Genomic DNA, 24,192 nt, shown 5'->3' on the forward strand with positions numbered 1-24,192 from the left:
TGCTAGATTAAAGGATAAATATTTTAAAGGTTTTTGATACATAGTCAAATTGCCCTCCCCAAACATATAAATTTATAGTGCTTAGTTTTGTCATTTCTTTTAACTCTTTGTTAGTCATCAACAAGAAAGAAAATCTTGAGTTTTAATCTGTCTTTTACTATTAGTGAGTTTAAATATCTTTTCACATACTTATTGCTTGTATTTTATGTGAATAAGAAAAGTCAGCTTCCCATTTTCCCATTATATCAACCTTTTCTTCCTGATTTACATTACTTATTTGTATTAAGAATACTATCTCCTATTTACATTGAGGGTATGATCCCTAATGTGGCTTTGCCTGTTGTGGCTTTTCACACGTTTGAAACATTTTATGAGTCAAATTTATCAGTTTTTTTAGTGAGATTTAAAAATTCCATCCGAGGTGAGAGGCAGCATAATAGAATGAAAAAAAAAACAAAAACAAAAACAGAGGAATTTCAAACAGTTCAGTCCATAATCTTACCGCCTGTTGCTGGGTCTCACTTGGCACCACATGGTAGAAAGAGCACTGGATTGGGAGTCATATCACTTTACCTCTTCGGGTCCCAACCTCCTCCTCTGTAGAATGAGGATGAGAATGAAAATCCCTTGTTGGGCTGTAAAAAAGAACTGGAGAGAATTCACGTAAAGAGCTGTGTCCAGGTCTTGTATATAGCAAACGGCATCTAAACATTAGCTATTATTAGTGGTAGAGGGCAATATAGAGTTTAAAAAACTATTTTAAATTCAGTTGGCGTTTGTGGGAATAGAGAATAGGGAAAAGGGGTGAGGATCGGAGTAATTTAGCCATTTACTCCCATCTCTAAAAACTACAGAGCTGAAGTCAGAACTTGAGATCCAGTTCCGGTCCTGCCCATCTCCTCGTAGGTGACCTTGGACAAGTCACCTTCACTTCTCCGCGGCTGTTTCTTCACCTAGAAAATAGCTATACAGTAGACCACCTGCCCTTTTTCAGCCCGCTTTTGGGCCAAGGAAACGCTTCAAAAATGCTTACAAAGGGCGGCAAAAATGTCTGTTAGGGTACTGCCTTCGGAGCCTCCTCGGCGCCAGCCAGCCCCCCGAGGCCGGACCGAACGGCTGCCGCGTCCCCCCGCCCCCTGAGCTCCGGCCCCGCCGCAGGAACAATAGCTCCCCTGGAGGCGGCGCCGGCCGCGGGCGGGGGCGGAGCTGCCGGCGCGGGCGCTGGGGGTGTGCGCGGGGCGGGGTCGCAGCCACCCCTCCCGCCCGCGGCTCTGTCACGCGCCCCTCACCGGGCGGGCCGGGGTCTTTGTGACGCGGCGGCGACGGCCGCGGACACAAAGGGAAGGCGAGGAGGCGAGCGAGGGGCTGGGCCTGCCCCCAGCCCACGACCCCCGCCTGCCGCGCGCGCGCGCGCGCCCGCCCGCCCGCTCGTCCCCCGGCCTCGGTCTTCCCCACGCGGGCTCGCACCTTCGCGCGCACCCGCCCCTCGCACACGGTCCGACCCTGCGACTCCGTCCCGAGCGCGGCGGGCCGGGGCCTGGCGGGCGCTGCGGGTGGGACGGGGATGCTGAGGGGCCGCTCCCGGGCGCAGCGGCGCGGCTGCTAGGAGGCGCCGAGGCAGCGGCGGGGCTCCCGGCGCGCGGCTGGATGCCCCGGGCCTGCGGCTCCCTGCGCTTCCCGCCGTCCAGGGGCGCCAGTCATGGGCGCCGCGGCCGCTGAGGCGCCGCTTCGGCTGCCGGCCGCGCCCCCGCTCGCCTTCTGCTGCTACACTTCGGTGCTTCTGCTCTTCGCCTTCTCGCTGCCTGGGAGCCGCGCGTCCAACCAGCCTCCGGGTGGTGGAGGCGGCGGCGGGGACTGTCCCGGCGGCAAAGGCAAGAGCATCAACTGCTCAGGTAGGACCGGCCAGAGCGCGCCCCTGCAGCCTCAACCTCCCTCCGCTCGGGCGCCGCCTCCCTCCCGGTCCCAGCGACCGGGTTGGAACAGGCCCCGGCGTGGGGGTCCCGGGAGCGGGGCCAAGGGTGGTCGAGGGCGGAGGGTGGGGGGCGAGCGCGCGGTGCTTGAAGACCGGCGTGGGGCCGGGGAGTGGCTGTGCGTGCATCCTTGTGCCAAGTAACTGGGTGCGGGCGGCCGGCGTGTTGGGAGGTGTTGAGGCCCGGCCGGCAACGGGGAGGTAGCCCGCCGGGGCTCCCGGTATGATCGTGGGTGTGCACGCGGGAGCGCGTGTTTGTGTTGTGAAGGCTCAGGGTAGGGAGGGCGGCCCCCGGCAGGGATTTTCTGTTGTATGTGTGACGGTGAGGGACCAGGAGAGTGACCGTGTACTGGGGAGGTTCTTAGGGCACTCGGGTCTCAGAGGGGTCCTGTGGGTAAAGGGAATGGGTGGCCCAGAGGATGCAGATTGACGATGTAGTGACTGTGTGTGTGTGTGTGTGTGTGTGTGTGTGTGTGTGTGGAGAGGTGGGCGCGGGGGCTTGGAGTGGCCCCAGGTCTGTGGTTTCGAGCAGGGAGAGTCCTAGGGTTCAGGAAGTGACCGTCTGTTTTTTTGTGTGTGTGTGTTTTTATGAGTGAAGCCTGGGGCTCAGGGATGTTCCGGGGTTATGCATTGAGGAGGAAGGATGGGGATCCTGGAGTGAACCCTGTTTGTGTCGTCTCAGAAGGAGGTTGGCTAGGGAATCATACTGTGTAGGGTTTGGGTAGTAGAAAGAGGTAATTATGTCTTAAGGTGTGTCTCTGTGTAGCAAGGTGTGACACGGGTTAAGGTGGTGTGGAAAGAGACAACCAGTTCCAAGGGAATGATTCTGTGTGTGCGTTTGTATGTTTTGCAGGAGGGCCTGGAGATTGGCAGCAACGGGAGCAAGGGAGTGACCTCTCCCCTCTCCCCAAGGCCGTCTCCCCCCCCCCCCCAGCTGTTGGAAACAAAGAACTTGCTGGAGCTCTAATGGTTGAGACTGGGGAGAAGGGTATCCCGCCTGTAAAGTTCCCTCTTCCTTTCACCACGGGTCCCAGAGGAGCCCTGGGGCTAGGAGAGGCTTCCTGGTCTCATTTAGGCGAGGGTAGGTCCTGGTGGAGCTGGCCTAGCAGATGCTAGTGATCATAAGCCATAGCCTTGCTAACTTGCCCTTTTATCAATTCTCATTCTCCAGTTGCTTTCTTTAAACCAAGGTGGGTGGGGAAAGGGGGGAGAGGGGGAGGGAGGATGGACATCAGGCCTCTGGGAATCCACTAGTGCGCCTGTCAGACAACCTTTGTAACCAAAGGGCTCTTGAAGGGGCATTGTTTCTGGGGTAGTGAGGAGACAAGAGGGCCTCAGATGCTTACCCTAAATGAAGAAGACCTTTGGCCTACTGTTTAGGTTTGAAGATCTAAAATCTTTTAATAATTTTCATAATGTTTTATGATAGGGGAGGGGTTATGAGTCCAGTAAACAATGGCATGTCCATTAAAACCTTTTCCATCCGTGCAATAACTTTTATTTTATTTTTCTAACGTTAAGTGGAATATGGGATAAGACTTTAATAAATAATCACACTTTAATGGTTAAGAATAAAAACCATTTGTATATTAGAGTGCCTTTTTATAATAAATATTGGTTATCAAATTTGTAAATGATCACACCATGTCAAAATATTTTACTGGCTAATGTGCTTTGGTTATTTGTTCTTGCTGAGCTAATTTGTCCTTAGCAAAATTAAGTGTGTTGATGAATGTTCTTGTGTATGCCTTCTAACTCTTTAGTGCATAGTGTAAGTTTTAAGAAAGGACAGAGAGGTCTGGAAACCCACATGGAGTGGAAAAAAGTAACTAATTTGGGGATTATGGCCCTTGCTAAGCAACTGTGTGATTTGGAGCAAGTTATTTAATTTTTCTTAGTTTCTTTTTTTTTTTTTGTATTAAAATAGGGATTTGGATTTAATAATATCTGAGCCTTCTCTCAAGGATATATTGATGTTTTTGTATATAACGCCAATAAATTAGGCTCATCAAAGAAAATATTTTCTAATGCCAAGATATACTTGAATAACTCTGGGTCTAAAGCTGAGTTTTAACTAAATGATATTTGTAGATTCTTGTCATAACTGTCTCTAGGATGACGGTCTGCAAATAATTCATATGGAAAATAAATTTTTTAAGGTTGATTAATTAGAGAACCATAGTACTCCAGTCTGGACATACACATCTATTAATACAGCTTGAGGTTGTGTGTAGATTTTTTTTTTTAGTGGCTTTTATTACCCAGGTATTTTCCACAAAAACTTTACTACTTCACATGTTTGTGTTTTAAAATCTAAATGCTGGCCTTGACTCCCTGTTGATTTTCAGTTTCGGTTTTGGACCATCTTTTCAGCCTCCTCTGACCTGTTTGGAGCCTGATCCTGTCAGGCTGTGTGAGTTGGGTCACTCACAGCTTTGTGGCCCTTGTAAATGTGAAGAGCAGCTGTGCGGCTTTATTAAATTAATAGAAGTTGCCTAGATCCTAGATAGTGGCAAAGGATGAAACTCTGTGATGTTTTACTGTACACTTCCTTCCAAGTTGGTTGATGTTGATACATTAATCAACCAGATGTTAACCAGCTATGCATCCTCCAAGTTGCGTTTAACAGATTTTTGAGCTTCTGCCGTTCAACATTTTTCCATTTTGTTCACCAGCCTATCATTAAAAGATTCTGTCAGATTGTCTTGTTAGAATCGATATATATAGGTCTGTATCATTCCTTTTTCCATTTTAGTAATCCTATCATAAAGCAAATGTTGTAGAGCCTGCCTTAATCAAGAGCCCATGGTAGCTTTTTCTTTTTATTGTGATCCAAAATTTATTTGCCCATTCTAGAGTTTTTTAGTGGGTATGTGGCAATTTTACATAGATACTCTTCCTGGATTTCCTTTTTCAAAAACTGAGAATGCGTTATTTTATTTCTGATCTTCTGGCACCTTGTCAAGATAGCTTAGGTAATCAGCAGTCAGAACTAAAAGTGTTTTCAGTACCATAGAATGTGATTTGTTTGGATCAGAAAGCAAATTCTTTTGAACTAGCTCTCTATTCCATTACCGTCCACTTTCCATGCCACTTACCTTAGATGTTAGCTCCCTCTTTTCCAGATTCTACCTTTCCCCGTTTGAAGATCAGGCCCCTTGGTGAACATTAGTAAAGCAAAGAAGAAGCTCAAAGGGTCTGCATTGTCCTGTCATCACTTGATATTACATCTTCCCTGAGCAGCAGGCCCTTTGTTTCTCTCTTCTTGTTCTAAACAAGCCTATTTTTTTTTTTTAAATGTCCTCTTGCCTCAGCTTTCCACTCATTCTATACTTTATACTTATTGTCTTGTTTTATATTTTTTTATTTGTACTTACTCTTTTTAAAGTCTAACTTATCAGAAAGCTCCATGTTCATCCAAAGAGAAAAAAGTTTGGAAATGATTTATGTGAAGAAAGATGAACTTTGAATCCAGGAGACCACGTGACCTTAAAAGTGACACTTTTTTCTCAATTGTAATGGGAAGATAATGATAATGGTCCTCCTCATTTGAGAAGAACAAATGAGGCTGAACATGTGAGACATTGCTATCTTAGGGAATGGGGTTAAAGAGGTGTAAAAACATTCTGAGAGATCAAGAAGCCACATTGGTGAGAGACATAAGGTGGATTTGAAGTAGGTTTTAAAAAAATCATGGGAATTAAAAGTCAGTCCTATGGATTGTAGTATAGTGGTAAGAGTTGTATAAATGGATGATTTAAGCTTCAGATTAGGAGGAGTGCCTTGTTAGTGGCAATTCAGGATTTTGGGGAATAAAAAGTGGGTTTTTCCTAATTAGTGTAAAATCTTGATCAAGATACTTCTAGATCCTTGGTGTGTAATATAATTTATTTAGTGAACATTGATTGAGTACCTACTTACTATAATCAAATAGGTTAGATATTAAGGGAAATATATGAGAGAACATCCCTGCCTTCAAGGGCCTTATATTCCAACAAAAGTGGTTCATTAGCCTCTTATAAATATATGCAGGAAGTTTCTATTGAATACATCTGGGCTTTCTTCCCCTTCCCCATCTCCCTCAATAATAAACACTTATTGAACCCTGACAGCACTGGAATTTTTTGAAGGTGTACAGTTAAGTGGTGTTTTGTATATTTACAAAGTTGTACAGCCATCACCACTGTCTAATTCCAGAAGGTTTCACCCCAAAAAGAATATCCTATTTCTGTTAACAGTGACTCTGTGATCCTTTCTCCCCTCAGCCCCTGACAACTACTAATCTTCTTTCTGACTCTGTGGATCTGCCTGTTTTGGATGTTTCATATGAATGGAATCATACAGTATGTGGCCTTTTGTGATTGGCTGCTGTCACTTAACATAATGTTTTCAGGGGTCATCCATGTCATCGTGTGTATCAGAACTTTATTCCTTTTAATGGTTGAGTAATATTCCATTGTATGGTACATAGCACATTTGGTTTTTCCATCAGTTGATGGACGCTTGAGTTGTTTCCACTTTTTGGCTATTATGAATAATGCTCTATAAGCATTCACGTACAGATTTTTGGATGGACATATGTTTTCAGTCCTCTTGTTTAACTCTGCTTAACATTGTGGGGAATTGGCAAACTATTTTCAAAAGCAGCTGGATTTTAGATTTTTCCCAGCAATGTATGAGGGTTCCAATTTTCCCACATCCTCTCCAACACTAGTAGCTGTCTTTTTGATTATAGTCATACTAGTTGGTGTGAAGTTGTGGATCAGTGTGGTTTTGATTTGCATTTCCCTAATGACTAATGATGTTGAGCACATTTTTATGTGCTTAATGGCCATTTATATATCTTGCTTGGAAGAATGTCTATTCAGGTTTTTTGCTGGACTTGATTTTAACATTCTGCATTAGACATTCCCGTAGTAAATCATACTGTCCAAATCCCACAGCCCACAGATGCTCCAGGTAGGTTAGCTCTGGTTTGTCTGTTTATCATTTGATTTCTCTGCTTACCAAGAGTCTGTTGCGTTTGTTTTTAAAGTTTTTTATACCAGTGGTGCTTGTGAGTGTAAATTAATAAATATTACTCAGATAGATGAAATGTGAATGCAAAGGAAATTGTTTTTATGAATCTCTTTGGAAAGACTTGATAAAGGCAAGAAGCTGAAAGAATTGCCTTTCAATTAGGTGGTGGTCAAGACAGCTGAAACAGATGGAGGAAACCTTATAATCTCTGGAAGGAGTCTCCTCCTAGAAAACTTTGCAAGTATTTTTAAATCTTCTTGTTCTTTAAAAGAGGAAAATGGACATGGTGGATAATGGATTATGAGTGTGGTTTATCCAAGGAAGTGGGGAGCTGCATTTGGCATACCCATACTCAAAGAAAAAGTCTTGGTGCCACGTGGGGGAAACGAATGTACATTTATATATTTGAAGTTAAAAATGGTTAAAAGATGTGTGTGATTTTAAAAATGATTCCTTGCTCTATCTGACTCTTGATTTAGTGATCAGTGAGGGTTTCCACTGTACACGGTGCCCTAAGGAAGATACAGATACAGCATCCAGGGAATGAATAATTCTGATTTATAGGAATCAAAAACAGTTTCTCTGAATAGGTGGCCCTGGAACTGGGCTTTGCAGGCAGAGCGGAATGTCAGCATGAAACACCAGCCACACTTTTGCCTGAGGCCTTTTGCTGTTGATGTTCCCTTTGCCTGGAACCTTCTTGTCCCAGCTGTTTATCCCCTCAGCTCCTTCAGGTCTTTAACATCACTTTCAAAATGATGCTTTAAAATTGCATCCTTTCCCACCTTCCATCCGTTTTGTGCCTCTCCCACCCTAACCTTCCTTTATGCTTTTCTCCTGCTCCAAATCACCTTTTCCTGTGAGATCTATGATACACGTTACTAATTATCTGTCTCTTCTGTGTAGCTCCATGAGGGCAGGGAGTCTTGTCTGTTTTGTTGACTGCTGTATCAGCTGTGCCTAGAACTGTGTCTGGCACAAAATTTGATGCCATCCCATATTCATTTGTGGAGTTAGTGACTGAATGAACATTGATACTGGGAGAGTTGGGAAGGGTGTTTAGTCCAGGTGAGGGAATGGCGTTGGAAAAGGTACAAAGATGGGGCAGTGAGAGGACTACTTGGGGATGCTGGGATGTGGGGATTAAGGCAGGAGATAAGTCACACGCCTGCCACAAATTGTGCAGCCATCGCCACAGTCAATTTTGGAATGTAATTGTCCTCCCCACCAAAAACCTCACATTCTTTAGCAGCCACTCCCCAGACCCCAATCCCACAGCCCTAGACAGCCACTGATCTATCTTTTGCTATAGATTTGCCAGTTTTGGACATTCCATATAAATGAAATCATCAAATATGTGGCCTCTTGTTCCTGGCTTTCACTTAGAATGTTTTCAGGGTTCATCCATGTCATAGCATGTATCAGAATTTCATTCCTTTTTATGGCCAAATAATATTCTATTGTATGGATAATACAACATTTTGTTTATCTGTTCATCAGCTGATGGTCATTTGGAACTTATTTCCACTTTTGAACTACTATGAATAATGCTGCTATGAACATTCATGTACAAGTTTTTGTGTGGACGTAGTTTTCCATTTTCTTGGGCATATACCTAAGAGTAGAATTGCTGGGTCACATGGTAAGTTTAACATTTTGAGGAACAGCTGAACTGTTTTCCAAAGTGGCTGCACCATTTCACATTTTCACCAGCAGTGTCTGAGGGTCCTAATTTCTCCACATTCTGGCCGACACTTGTTTTTGTCTTTTTTATTATGACCAACCGTATTTTAAGTTCATATTTGTTAGTCCTCATTTTCCCTGTATAAGTGGTTTCTTTAATGGCTTGCAAATTTTCAATTTTTTAAAAGCTGATTTGGGAGATAATGTCAACCCATTCCCCCCCCCCCCCACTTTCCCTCCTTTTTTCATTTGTTGTTAGAAACATTGTTTTAACAGAACTGTTTTCATTATTCCTACTATTAGTTCCATTTTTAGCTTCTCTCATGGGAGAAATGAAACATTTAGGAGTTGACATACTTCTCATGCACTTTGAAGTTCTATGTTTAAATCTTAAAATTCCCTCAGTATTTGCTTTTAGTTTATTAGATGATTTACTGTTAATCTTTTGTTACTATTTGAATCTATTTCTTTTTTACAAGTGTCATGTATTTTTCATGGCTCAATAGTTTCATCATTTTTTGAAAAGTCATTTCAGATTCTGAAGTTCTTAACATATTCTTCTGCCTTCAAAAACTTTGGCAGGTATTATATTTTCAGCCATGGCTCCATCCCTCTCATTTTTGTGCAAATATTCTGAGTCTTTCTTCTCCATAGTTAAAAAAAGGAAAAAGAAAAAGAAAACCGCACCTTTTTTCTTTGTTATAAAAGCAGTATTTGTTGGATGTAAAAAAATTTGACGAGTAAGGAAAAATGCAAAGAATAAATCTGTGATGATTGCCCTTCTCCTCCACAAGATCTAATGTTAGGGTTGTGCTGAAATTATTTCATTTTATACCAGAAAACTTTGGAACTTTTTTTTTTGATATCAGTGTTTGCTTTGACATTTTCTGATTAATCTGGAGCCACTATTGTTCACAGGTCAGATCTTTTGGGATTAAATTCAGTTTATTTTGCCTTGTCAGCTTTCATCTAATACTGTTTCTTGAGTGAATCTAAGCTGCTGATACTTCTATTTCAATTCAGATGTTGATAGCCTTATTGATATATTTAGATCCTCTACTGTTCACAAATCAGCTCAGTCTTTGTTTAGTATCTTGTGTTCATTTTTCATAGTTTTTTTCCTCTTTAAAGTGGTTTAAGTTATTTTTTAGGTGGTGCGATTGTGTTTACCATCGTTTAGACCGTTAAGTGCTTCCTAATTACCATTTAATTAAACTTAGTTTTTTTTTAATTGACTATTTTATAACAATTTGCTGGGGCTTAAGGTTATAGTTATGTAAAAATTTTGGTTTTGGTGGTTTTAACCAAAAAAGAGAAATATCCTTTATAGTTTCCAGTGGTATTTTGTAAAGATTTCATTCAATCCTTACAATCCTGTGAGGGATTATTATACCCATTTTTACCCAGGGAACTGGGATTTCTCAGAGATTTAGTGCTTGGCCAACATCATGTAGTTACTTAACCAAATAATCAAAGCTCAGAATCTGGAAGTTTTTCTAAAGCACAAGAGTTTTGTGAAGTCCTTTTAAAATTCTCTTTTAAGATAGTATCCGGTTCTTCAGTGCCAACTTGCAGGTGGTTTTGTAAAATTTTGTCTTTGTGAGTGACTTCCTGGTTTCTGGCTACCACCCATTCTATTTGGTATTGCAGAACTAAGGAACAGTGGATAGAAATAGAACCAAAGAATGTTCTTGTGTTTAGATTTATTTATGGATATTTTACAGTTTTTGATAGAGGAAGTATATTGAATATATTTTCACAATCTTAAAATACTTATTAGGTAAACATGTATACTTTGCAAAATATAAATTGCGTTGTAACTGTGTAGTTTTATAGCTTTTCACTTCACAGATCTTGGTCTCTCCATATCAATATATGTATTCTGCCGCGTGCTTTCATGGCTGCATAGTATTTTATCAATAATTTAGTTAATTCACAATAGATGGGCACTTAGGTTGTTGTCCACTTTGCTGTTATTAAAAAAAGCTGATGTTACCAATCTTGTGTATACATTTTTGTGTGTTTTGTCTTCTATCCCTAGCATAATTTCTTAGAAATAGAATAGTGGGGTTAAGGCATAGAGACAATTAAAATTTTAATATATACTGCCACATTATTCCGTGAGAGGTTCTGCCAGTTTATACTCAGAAGAGTGTTCATTTTCCACAGGTTCTCCAGAGCTGGTGTAAATAAAAAAAGAATGAAAAAAGAATAACACTTAATATAGCCCTTATGATGTATCATGCATGACTCTGAGTGCTTTCCCTACCTTTATTTAAACCTTCACCAATGTTATGAGATGGGTACTCTTACTGTCGCTACTGTTATTGTGCCCATTTTACAGATGAGGGAATGGAGGCACAGAATGGTAATTACTAAGATGTCAACTAGCTGAAAAGTGACAGAGTGAGGATACTGATTCAGGAGGTCTGATTGTAGGATCTGCCTCTTAAAAATAAAATTATAAGGCTTGTTCTCTTTTTTATCTCAAAATTTTAATAACATAATTATATTTTCTGAGTTTTGAAGTTTTTGATTTTTGAGATATAAGTCACATAACAAAATTCACCATTTTAAAGTATACAATTCAGTGATTTTTAATATACTTAGTATGTCATGCAGCCATCACCACTATTTACTATATAATTACAGAATATTTCCATTGCCCTCAAAAGATTTTCCATACCTATTTACAGTCCTAATACTCCTCTGTCTCTGTCCCTTGGCAACCATATAGAGACTTCAGTTTATGGATCTATGAGAGGGAAGCACACAGATTTGCCAAGCTAGTCAGAAATAGAAGTAAGGGAGAGAGTATTGAAGTTGGAGATCTTTGGTTAGGACTGGATAGGGCTAGAAAGACCCTGGGTACCATTAGTGCCCAGCTCAAGATCTAGATCTTTCTGATCCTGCAGTAAATTTTCCTCCCCATCACCTTGCCTGAGGCATCCTGGCACAGAGGCGTTTAGAACTGAAGTAGGCAGTAGGGAATGATTGTAGGTGTTGGGGTGGGGGATTGAAACCATCAAAGTGGTATTTAACAAAGAGTGGTTTGGCAGTAGTATGCAGAATGGGATGAAAAACATTGAAGTCAGATAATTCTGTGGCACATGTGAAATTTCTTTTGTTAAATATAGCTTAGAGGACTTTTAGTCGTCTCTGCTGTTAATGCTGTTTAATATTAATGTAAACTGTTTTTGGTTTCATATTATATTGAGCCCTCATCTTTATAGCAGAAGATAACTAATGTAATATGGTTAATTTAGTAAACAAGTTGAAGAGAATTTCATTCCTAATTCATCTCATTTGCCGAGACAGAAGTCAGCATTTATTAGATCTGTTTGATTTTCAGTGATTTGTGTCATTAAAGGTATCTCTCAGATTGGTCTGGGGAAAGGAAGTGAATCTGTGTTGTATACCTACTTATTCTAGACATTGTTACTTTCTAATGCATTATCTTGTCTAATCATTACAATAGGGAAGGTGGTATTATTCTAAAACATGAAGAAGTAGCATGTCATCCTGTCCTGTATTGACCCCCAAACTTGTAATTTGTCCATTGTATGGCAAACTGTCTCTGGGGTTGTTTGAAATCACACTGAATCTTTCCCTCCCTTAAATATAACTGATACAGAAACTTTTTCCAAGAAGAAGATAATCCATGTTCAACTGGTGCAAACATAGTCCCTATTACTATTTTTTGTTTTTTTCCTGGCTGAATTTTCCTATATATGTTTTTTAATCTATTACCACAGTGTATAGCTTTGTCTTCTGCCTTTTAACTTGATATTCATCAGCGTATTTCCATATTTTTGCATAATAGACACAGCCTTTTAAACAACTGTATAATATTCCATGGCTGTGCCACACCATTTCCTGGTGTGGGATATTTTAAATGTTTGAATATTTTTAATATTTCCACTGTTTTCAGTGTGGAGATTGTGGAACTGTCTTTAGGCAGTTGGATACAGGGTCATGAACAAGCTGGGCTTCTTTGGGGAGTAAAACCATCCAGCAGGGGTCCTGTCAGATTGGATTGGTGTACAGGTTTTCCCAAATTAACATCTAGACAATGAGAATAAACCCACTGAAATTTGCTTAAGAACAAAGTACAGAGTTTGAACATGTCCTAAAGGGGAGTCAGTAAGGAATCAACTAGAGATGAACATTTTCACATGTTAATAAGTACTTAAAGAGTATTTCTCATTAAGTACTCTCTAAGTATTAACGTATAGGACTTTTCCCTAGCGATGCTCTGTCGAGTGGAAGTAGTACTGGCAGAAGCAGATGAGACGTCCTTAATAAGGTTAGGGAAGACCAGCTGCAAGGACTTGTGGTGGGAGTGGATGAGAATGCTGAGAGAGAAGAAGTAAAGATGAGATATCACAATGGAATGGCTAAGGGCAAAGTATTTTTATATATAGTAGGAACCCTCATGTCTCAGTGCCTTAAGATTCTGGTAGTTAATTGGTTAATCAAGAAAGTTTTTTATGTGAGGCATCACAAAATGATTTATAAATGCATGTAGCATTTTATCTTAAAAATATAGAGTATATTTATTAAACAGTATTTTGAAAGAGGACCCCAAATTTTACTTTGAGAAAAGCTGGAGTTTCCCCTTTCTTGAATAAACCGCATTCATAATGCATTGAGTACAGATTCCAGTTTTAATATCTTTAAAAAGGAACTTAAAGACTTGTGGATACAAAAAAAATCTAGATTTTTATCTTGCTTACACCTAAGGCAACAGCTAGTTTTAAAATGCAGCTCGTCTTAAGTCTTTCTGTAGCATTCAATTTTGTTTTCATAGAAAGTTTATTTTCACTCTTACGAAAGGTTGAAACCGCGTAATTACAATAATAAATACAATTGGCATACACAGGCTGGATAACACATATAACTGACTCTTGAGGCATAAGAGCAGCTCTCCTGGTTGGAGCTAAAATAGTTGTGAATGTTCCAGAGAGTGACCTAGCAGCATTGAGGATTCATCATGCCGTAGGCATTGGTTGGTATGTTTTACAGAGAATAGCACACTTTGGTTAATCTGGAGAGTTAATTAAATTGGGGTTAAATTCTAAGAGTGCCATGGACATGGACCGAGCAGTAGGAGAGGGAACAAAGAGTGACTGAAAGAAATGGTCAGAGAGTTGGGATGGATAATCAAGATGATTAGGTTGGAAGGGGAAGCCAGATGTGTCAGCTGCTGCAGAAAGGTCAAGAAAAGAGTGGGAAGATTAAGATAAAAGGTATGGGATCTTTAGATTAGAGGTCTTACTGACTTTTGATAGAGTTTTGATAGGAAGAGAGGGGAAGCCAGTCTTACTGGAGGTTAAGACATTATTAAAGGAGGGGCACCTATTCTAAGCCAGGACTTGATATTTGATTCATTTTCTTTATAGCAGTTGTGTTAGAGACTTAAACATAAATACTTTGGTTTTATCTTTTATAGTGGATCTTGACTGGGGGTAATTTTGTTTCCCAAGGGATGTTTGGTAGTCTGGAGAGCCATGTATGGTTGTTAGAGCTGGGATGGTCCTACTGGCTTCTAGTGGGACCTGAACATCCCCCTGTGAACAGGATAGCCCCCCCCACAACAAAGAACTATCTAGTCCAAAATGTCAGTAGTGTCAAGGCTGAGAAGCCCTCAATTCTACTGTAACATCTCGCAAAGTTTATTCAGTTTTGTCTTCCATAATTATTGGCTAACTGATAAGATCCCCAAATCTACCTTCTGTGTAATGGAATGGTGGTAGGAAAGCCTCATCATATTGGAGGGCTAATGGGTCTTATTTTGAACTGCAGTCTGAACCTAGTAAGTGCTGCCAAAAGGTAGGGATTTGACCAGTTGAGGTTCATAGTAAGTAGGGTTCCTTCCCCTACTTTGTATTGTTTCCCAGCTCTGATATGTTAATGAAAATTGAGAGAAGTTTTACATTTAGAGAACTGTAGGATGGGCACATTTGTAACCAGAGCAAAATATTTTTATTTTGACCCACTCTTCCAAGTGTTTCTTTGTGTGAAATATTTCTGTTTGAAGAATTGATTTTTGAGGGCCTTCGAAACGGCTCATCCTTTTTGCTGAATTTCCATTTTGGGCTCAGGAAGGCAGGTGTCTAATCATCATCATTGACAGGTCAGAGTGCCCTCTTGATGCCCCGTACTATGCAGAACACTTGAAAAGAAATGACATACAGAAGATGATCCCCAAATAGAATTCCTTCTCTACTGAGTTTGAACTAAGGCATTGGTTCTCGAATTTTTGCGGAGTCAGAGCGCCGGAAAGTCATGATGCTCTTGATAAATAATTATACTGTAGCCCCAGATTATTTAAGACTTTGCTTAGAAATATTTATCCTGAATTTGTGTGCAATCATTATGTCAGGATTGTCGATAACTACGAGTATCAGTGACCTGACCAATAATGCCTTAAATGATAAGGGTTTAATTTATGTGTTCATTTCCTGTAACAGTAAGTCTGGAGGGATGAAATCCAGGATAGGTGTGGTGATTCCATAATCCTCTCCATGCTCTTGCTCCTGTCTTTCTGGTCTACCATCTTTAGCTTGCAGCTTTCACCTTCATGCTTGTAGGATGGCTGCTGCAACCTTAGGAGAGAGGTTTACTTTCCAAGCAGGACAAAGAGTGGAAGGAGGAAGGAGGAAGGAGGAACGGATAGTGCTTGTGTATTAACTGTGGTACAGAGTCTGGGAAATAGATTACTTAAATGAGTACCTTGTTTCCCAGAACAAAATCTGGGGGTCCCTTACTAAGTAAGAAGGGGAGAATAGAGCCAAAGTAGGCAATTAGCCATGATTTCCACAGTTACAAAACAATCTCAAGTGTATGTTTGTGAGCTTGTGTTCTCATAAAACACTTTTGGCATTTTTCTATCAATGTTATTTGTTGAACATTGGTTTTGTTGATAGCTAGTAAGGAAGTAATCTCAGATAGTGAGGGTTTAAGTAATAAAAGTGGAAAAAAAACTCATTTAAAATGAGAAAATTCTTTCCATTGACTTTTTTTTCCCTTTCAAATGAGAAATTAAAAATTCTTGCCTGATTTTAATGAAGGTACACTGTAGTCTAGGACACCAGTTTTCCTAAGGAACGTTGTTTGGAAACCACTGATGATATTTATATGTACTATTAACTTACTTGTATCTCTCCTTTCACTTATATTGTTTCCCTAGACAAGAACATTCTTTTGTCTCTTTTAAAATATTACTCACACGTTGTGGGCAATTAAAACAGTATTTTAAAATGCCATTTCTAGATTCTGTGTAATGATCCTTTATTAGTTTTATAATCAAAAAGAGACTTACTAATTTTTCAATGTCAGTGCAAGTCTTGCCGTTTTTGACATTGTACCTTATACTTCAAATCCATTTTTATCTCCTCCTTGAAACTCCTAGAGCAAAAATAGCTTATACAACATAATTTCCCCCTTATTATTGACTATATTTATATTGAATTCATCACTGATTGTTCCATATGTTAGCAAGGTCATAAGCTCTCGTGTTTTTTTAAGTGTGTCACAAATTCTTAGCATAGTGTTAGATACATAGTAGATATGTAATTGCTTCCTGGTCAACTACATAATCACATTTAACACATTAACACACATGAAAATAGCATGGATTTGATAGCAAGATGGGCATAAAATAAAACATGACAAATAACCAGTGTGATCAGTATTTCATGACTTTCACCCTTACCTAGGACCTCTCACTCCCCTAGAATACCTCTTCACTGGGTTTATTCTTGGAGTTACTCAAGGGTGTTCCACGTAGGCTCACTAAAGTTTTCTGGCCACTGATAACGTGGTGTGTCATTTTCTTCCTGTGATGTTTGTTGCTGCCCCTGAACTTGTGCATTGGTACCTCCCCCTAGAGATCCCCTATCTACATCTCGGAGGTGTACCTCTGAATCTGACATCACTATCTCCAAGGCCTTGTGCTGCTCTGCCCAGTGTGCTGTTGAGGTGTCCCAGCCCCTTTTCTCCCCCTCTGTTATATCTTGTTATGTGGGCATCAAAGCAGAGCTCTTTATATCTGTTGCTTCGGAGTTTTTAGTGAAAGCCATTCTTTAGTTTCTCGTTGTTAGTCCATCTGTCTCTGTCATGATGACCCTTTAGGGCAGTCTGAGTGATACATACCACCCTGTGCCTGGGATCACTCCTCCTGTCCAACCAAGGCTTTGTTTATCGGGCTGAGCTTTTCTGCCTCACTTTAGTATGGATGATTGTTCTCCCAAAATGTTTCTTAGTTCCTCACAGAAACAGATGCCTGAACAACTCTCACAGACATATGAGAATCTTAGTGGCAGGGATGGTTTAGGCTCTAGATGGCAAACCCATTGTACTTCTAGAACACAAGAGGTAAAATATTCCAACTGAAAAGCCAAGATAGCAAGTCTTAACTCATGCATGATCTTGGCCCACAGACAAAACAAAAACTTTACTTATTCTTGTTTGATATGTCTGATTGTGTTGGAACCTAGTGTGAAGTTTAAGGCTACAAAGAAAAGCAGTAAGAGAAATACACTAAATTTTATTTCTCAAATTTTGCAAGCCTTTTATTTCTATGGCCTGTAAAATTGATCAAGCCTGTAGTTGAGCAAAGATTCTATACATTCTTATTCTCTTTTCTAGAGTGATTCTTTATTAATATTTACTTATCTTCCTTGGGCTTCAAGATGTACATTAGACAGTAACTGAAACCCAGACCTTGTGCAAGTTCCTGGTAGGAATGTAGGTAGATAGAAAAAAAGCAAACCCCACACTTAGGATTGAGCCTCAGGAGCTGATGCAGATGGTTAAAGAGGGTAGGGGAGAATGAGCAAAATTTGGGAGATGAGGAAAGCCAAGAACATAAAGTGTCCAGAGCCAAGGTCAAAGAAATTGCAAGATGGTCATCTGTGCTGTAAATGGTGTGTGAAACATTGAGAGTGACAAACAGCTGCATTAGTTTCCTGTTGTTTTCATTTCTGCTCATCATTTTTTTAATTTTACACATATGTTTGAACTTTAGAGCAGTCCAATTTTGTGCACCTGGGATCCATTTAAGGAAAAGAAGAAAAAAATTTTGTAACCTATAGTTACATAGACATATGCTTACTTTAGTGCAGGGCTTGATTCAGAGTGATTACTCAAATAATGGCTCTCACTATCAACTACTTGGGCATTTTAGGTACTTGACTGCCAACTCCTCACAGGGTCAGCTGGGAGTAGGAGACCTAGGACACACTGCAGAGCTTTGAGGACAAATGGGGCAGAGGCAAAGAAATGTCAACCAGGACAGATGTCACTAGATATAGAAACAGAACCTCCTTGACTCAGTCCACCGAGCCCTACTGTGAATTCTAGAAGTAAAAAACAACCAGGAATGAAGGATTGCTGAAGAAATGCTCCCTGAGATCTGCTTCTAAGACCTCATCTCGATCTAAAGCTGCCAGGGGCCACATGCTCTTCCCAGAGTCTCTCAGCTACTGAGGGACAGGGTCAGAAGCTAACTTGGGCCTCTCTCCTCCTGAATGCATGTGTTTGCCTCTATGCTGTAATGGGTTTTTTTAAACAGTCATTTGTTTATTGTTCATATAAATGCATTTGTTGTTGTAGCTCTCATCCCCGGTAAGGGGGATATGAAAATCGGCTTTGTAGTGGTTTTCACCATTCCACATGATTGGCAGCTTCACTTAACACTAACCTGAAACAATTTATTGGGTTTCCTAGAGAGAATAATTTGGTAGTTCCAGAACAAGACTGACAGTCTTGGAACAGGCACCGAATGACCACAGAATGCTAGCATTGTTGATAGGCTCTGCTTCCTGTGGTAGTAAAGTCATTTAAAAATTTTAAGTCTAGGGAGATATTAAATCTTTTTCTTTGTATGTGAATGTTCCATACATACCTACTGTATGAAATTCAAATTTATTTTATAATTCTTTTGTAATTAAAACTGTAGAGTGAATAATGATTGTCTGAAGCTTATTCTGGGTACCAAAAGAATCAAGATTCCTTAAAAATAACTTAATCACTAGAAAAATAATCTAAAATATTAAGACAATAGTAAGAAGACTGTCTTAAGCGCTTGGCAGGTAAAATAGGAAAATTCTATAGATTTACCTTTGGGAATTATGTGAAATCCTGAAATTTTGAGTTTTGTTTTGTTTTGCTTTATATGCTTTTAGGCATATTATGCAAGACTCTTTGGGGAATCTTGAACATTTTGTGTCCTGTAGAATTTGTTTTAATATGTTATGTCTTATATTTGTGAATGAAGTATAAGGATTTTATCTCTATATACATTTGTATTAAAATATATATGAAAACAGTTTTTCCTCTTTTGCAGAATTAAATGTGAGAGAATCTGATGTAAGAGTTTGTGATGAATCATCATGTAAATATGGAGGAGTCTGTAAGGAAGATGGAGATGGTTTGAAATGTGCATGTCAGTTTCAGGTAGGGAAACCAAACTTCTTTTAAAAAATTTTACATTTGTCATATTTTGTAATTCTACATTTTTCAAATTAAAAAGCTTTTTAAAACACCTTGAGCCCCGCAAGAAAGTTGGATTCACAGCCCACTGATTCTTTTTCATCTGATGAAGCGCTATTATTTGTACCATCCATGCTTCTTTTCTTGAATTACAAGGACAGACTGGCATTAATAGAATGTGAAAATGCTTTGAAAAAAATTTTAAAGTTCTATTCAAATATAAGATATAATTGTCATTGAAAGGAAATAAGGTACAGGTTGCAGTAGAGTCACTTATTTAAAATATTGGCCTTTTCCCCATTTCCTTCTCTTCCTAGTCTTTCTCTTTCCCTTCCATTACTATTTGCTACTGTCCCATCTTTTTAGGCCAGCGAACACGACCAATTTGGTATCTCAGGGTAGATGGGGGTTAGAGATGGACTGGAGAGGGTCTACCTCAAGTGAAGAGTATGAATATCTTTGCTTTTTAGATGCTGTTTTAGTTATAATTCTTTTATCTAAAAAAGAAGGAAAGTGAAATGTGTTACATTCAATTCTTTTTTGTTTATTTTCTGTGATTGAACTATATAATCTGGCTTCAGAATGTTGTTCACAAAATGGTCCCTGATTCAGGATTTGAGATGAGACAAAGAAGGAACTAGAATTTTTTTTTTTCATAATCTTATTCTAATGTACCCACCATTTTGGATTTTAAAGGGAGGAAAGGGTGCAGAGATCAGGAATAAAAGCACAGGATAGTCAGTATTTCTAGTAACCCTGTAACCTCAGGCATGCTTCTGTATGATCTGAAAAGAGAGGGCATGTTTCTCACCCTTTCTTATGATAGTGTAATGAGCATCTGAATCAGAAAAGGAGCTTGCTTATGAAGCCTCTTTGAGAAGTATTAACTGTCATGTTTATTTTTATTAAAAGAAGTAGAAAGTTTAAGCAAAGGAGGGAGGGTTGGGGAGTATACTGTCTACCAGCCAGAAAGGTTCTTCTTGGTCCAAAGGGACTTTACAATCCACTGTTTATTCACAATAGTCACACTTGAAATGGCTTAGCTAACCTTGTGCCCACCTCTCCATGGTTACTGGTGTAATAATAGGCCATTGTTGTGTCTGGCAGCCCTCCAGCTCCCCAGACCCTCTTAAAAGGGATTGTAACTGAAGTGGGCTTCTTTCCTTAAAAGAAGGTGTTGGTGTACATAGTGTATAGCAATGAACTTTTACTTCTTCCTGTTCCTCACAATAGATAATTTTTATTGACCTATTTTTATTGACCTATCTCAGGCTTCACTAATCTTATTCTTCTGTCACTCCATTCTGCCCATCCAGTGAGTTTTTAACTTGAGATATTTTATTTTTAGAATTTACAGGTTCTACATGTCTCCTGAGATTTCCTGTCTTTTCACTCATTAGAGCCATATTCTCCATGAACATAGATATTACTGCTTCAAAAATCTTTGCCAGGGGGGAGGGGATAGCTCAATTGGTAGAGTGCATGCTTAGCATGCACAAGGTCCCGGGTTCAATCCCCAGTACCTCCACTAAGTAAATTAAATAAATAAATAAATAAATAAATAAATAAATAAATAAATAAATAAATAAATAAATAAATAAATAAACCTAAATACCTCCCCCCTCAAAAAATTTTAAAAAAAAATTAAAAAAAAAATCTTTGCCAATTTCAGCATCTGAGACATCTCAGGGACCATCTCTGTTGATTGTGTTTTCTTGTTTTTTCATATTAATTTTGAATGTATACTACACATTATGAATGATATGTTTTCGAGGGTTTGAATTCTGTTATGTCCCTCTTGAGTATTGTCATTTTGAAACAGTTAAAGTGGCTGAACTTAAATTGCAGACTCTCTGTTCTCTGTTGTGAGTAGCAACACAAATATCATTTCTTTTAGCCTTAGCTGGGCTGCTTGGAGCATGTCCCATGACTGGTTGGTTTAGAGGTCTGCCACAGAATCTGGACTCCCTGCTCACTCTCTTCTTTCTCTCTCTCTTTCCATTGGCTTTGGTTGCCCTGAATTCCATCCTCTGGTTCTTTATGCCAGAAAAATTGCAGAATTTTTGTTGGCAATTTAGCCATCTGGTATGGGGAAAGCTGTGGCTGTTCCCTTCCTCCAACTGTCTTATATGTCCTTAGGTTAAATTCCTTGATGTGGAATTGCTGGGCCAGTGGGATGCTCATGTACAGATTGACATTCTCACCAATAGCAATGTATCAGGCTGCTTGTTTCCTTTCAAACTCTTCATAGTGGATTTTGTCAGTCCTTTTAAATTATATAAATCCGAAAGACAAAAAAAATTTTTTATTTGCGTTTGATTACTAGAGAATTTGAAAATGTGCCATAAACTTATTGACTTTTTTTGTGAATTAATTTTTCATATTTTTTGTCCATTTTGGGAAGTGTTTTCTCTTTCCCTTCTGTTGATTTGTAAAGACATATGTATGTATATGTGTATTCTCTGTATATACTACTCATGTTCTTATAATACTGTATGTGTAACATATGTATACATGCTATATATACTATTCATAGTCTTATAATATTGCTTATTGTACTGAGCATTTTATATCCATTAACTGTTCTAAATATTTAATATATATGTTTATATAACTCATGAACTCTCATGAGAACCTAATGTTGTAGGTACTGTTTTGATGTTTTTTAAGAGTGACATATGCTCATAGTAAACAACTTGAACATTATATAAGATATATAACATATTGAAAAAATGTCTGCCTTTCACTTCAGTCTACCAATTGCTCTTTTCAGAGGCAATGTCTGTTACTTCTTGTATTTCCTTCTAGAAATAGTCTGTGTGTTATACGAACACACAGGTATTTTAATTTCTTTTTCAAGTACTAAATCACCTAGTAGTATTTACCTTATAGAGGGTTCCTTTTTAGTTTATATAGATTACAGAAAGAGAATTCTATACTTTAAAGAAGTTATCCTAGTGTCATTTTCATTTTTGTTTAGTTTATATTTTTTGATATGAGGAAGTTTCAAATTTTCATTTCTTATTTATCTTTATGCTTCTGCCTTTCATTCTTTGAAAGTCTTTCCCTGCAACTCTACGATTATAAAACCTTTTTGACCTTTGAACAGGTAGGAAAGTCTTCTCATGATCTGTCTGAATCCCTCGCAGTCTTACCTTGTGGAGAAGCAGGAGAGGAAAATAAAAGTTAGGAGCTGAGATCAGTGGACATTTATCCAATGCTTGCTTTGTGCTAAGTGCTAGGCTAGATGCTGGGGATATAAAGATGTTTAAAGACAAGTTGCTTGCCTTGTAGGAGCAAACTGCCTAAGGGCTTACAGCAGGATTTGATCCTGCTGCTGAGCAAACCTTCCTTTGACTACTCTGCCTTCTTATAAGCTTATAAGTCTGTTCAAGTTAGACTTAGGTTTTTTTCAGCTTAAGAACAATGACCTCGTGTGCCCGTTAAACACTTCTCTGCTGGATGCTGTAGCAGTGTCTTTCAATTCATTTAAAAAACTTGCATATGATTCAACATGCTTTCAGTGTTAATGTAAGGTTTCTGGGACATAATGTAACACATTTTAACAGATAACAGGGTTTTAAATTCTAAAATTGTTTTGTTCACCGTGGTAATAGGAGCAATTACATCTTACCACGTATATAAGCAAAGCTACTTTTGTTAATTTTGTACAAAGAAACATGATCAGTATTGCATCTTTCCATTAAAACTTGGTTAATAAAGAGAAGTGCCTATGGCTTTTTCCATGTTTTTGTTCTTCCTCTATGTCCTTCTCTCTGGAGTTCTCTGGACTATGTGTCTTTTTTCCTGAGTTTCTCAGTATCTACTCTTGCTGGGTACCGTACCCTCTTATTAGACCTTTGTATTAGTCAGGGTTCTCCAGAGAAACAGAACCAACCGTATATATGAGAGGGAGAGGGAGAGGAGAGAAAGAGATTTATTATAAGGAATTGATTGGCTCACTCAATCATGGGTGCTGAGAAGGCCCGCAATCTGCAGTCTACAAGCTGGAGGCCCAGGAAGGCTGGTGGTGTGGTTTCAATCTGAGTCTGAAGCCCTGAGAATCAGGGGAGCTGATGATGTAAGTCCTAGTCTGAGTTCGAAGGCCTGAGAGCCAGGAGACCAATGCCCCACTCAGGCAGAGAACTAATTCTCCCTTCGTTCACCTTTTTGTTCTGTTCAGGCCCTTAGTTGATTGGATGATCCCACCCACATTGGGGAAGGCATGTATTCAGCCACTGATTTAAATGTTGATCTCATCCAGGAACACCCTCACAGATAAATCCAGAAATAATATTTAATCTAGGCATCCTGAGGCCAGTCAGGTTGACACATAACATTAATCACAGCCTGGTTAATATTATTTTTTATATTCAGTACAGTTCCTGACACACAGTAGGTGCACAGTAAATACTTGATTAAATGTGTGGCTGCAGAGTTTTACAGCCCTGCACCTTTCTAAACTACTTCAAATCACATTCTTCCAGCTAAAGAGAAGGTATAGGGGAGAATTCTTTTCCCCAGCAAGAGGCAGTAGAGAGGAGGTAGACCTTAGGTTAGAGCCGGTGCCTAAATCAGAAGTTGCACATTGTTAAAATTGCCCAAATCCCTTAAGTTTTCCATAGTATAATGAGAGGCTCCTAAGAGAGACCCCTGGAAACAGACTGACCAAGGAACTTCAGGTCTGCTTGTTCTATCTCATGCTCACTCCTAAGTATGTGCTTGTTAGATCAAATTTCAAGGAGATTGCCTGCACTATTTTAAGTCCCTTGCTCACTACCACCAAGTGACATATAGTGAGGTCCTGCTGAGTAACTTGAGTGTGTAGTGGTTAGAGTACATCAGTTGTCAGGAATCGTGGGTCCTCCATTGATTAGCTGTGACCCTGGGCGATGACTTCAGACATAGAAATGGTAATAGCAGTAGCAAAACCAGCTAACATTTGTTGAGAATTTATTTTGGCCAGATATAAATGCTAAAGGTGGGTTTTGTTTATTTTATCGTCATAACAGTTTTACTGGGTG

The 24,192-nt window shown here is 39.5% G+C and overlaps 1 protein-coding gene across 1 annotated transcript in view; it reads left to right on the forward strand.

Annotated features, from left to right (window-relative positions):
• Window positions 1-1,320: 1,320 nt before the first annotated feature.
• The window catches only part of TMEFF1 (transmembrane protein with EGF like and two follistatin like domains 1), a 71,701-nt gene continuing 48,829 nt past the window's right edge, over window positions 1,321-24,192 (forward strand). The window contains exons 1-2 of the mRNA XM_031450109.2: window positions 1,321-1,892; window positions 19,023-19,132. Coding sequence (XP_031305969.2) covers window positions 1,700-1,892; window positions 19,023-19,132 — 303 coding nt within the window. The 5' untranslated portion in view covers window positions 1,321-1,699. The remainder of the gene's footprint in view (window positions 1,893-19,022; window positions 19,133-24,192) is intronic.

Source organism: Camelus dromedarius, chromosome 10 (assembly GCF_036321535.1).
Source record: "Camelus dromedarius isolate mCamDro1 chromosome 10, mCamDro1.pat, whole genome shotgun sequence".
Classification (NCBI taxonomy): domain Eukaryota; kingdom Metazoa; phylum Chordata; class Mammalia; order Artiodactyla; family Camelidae; genus Camelus; species Camelus dromedarius.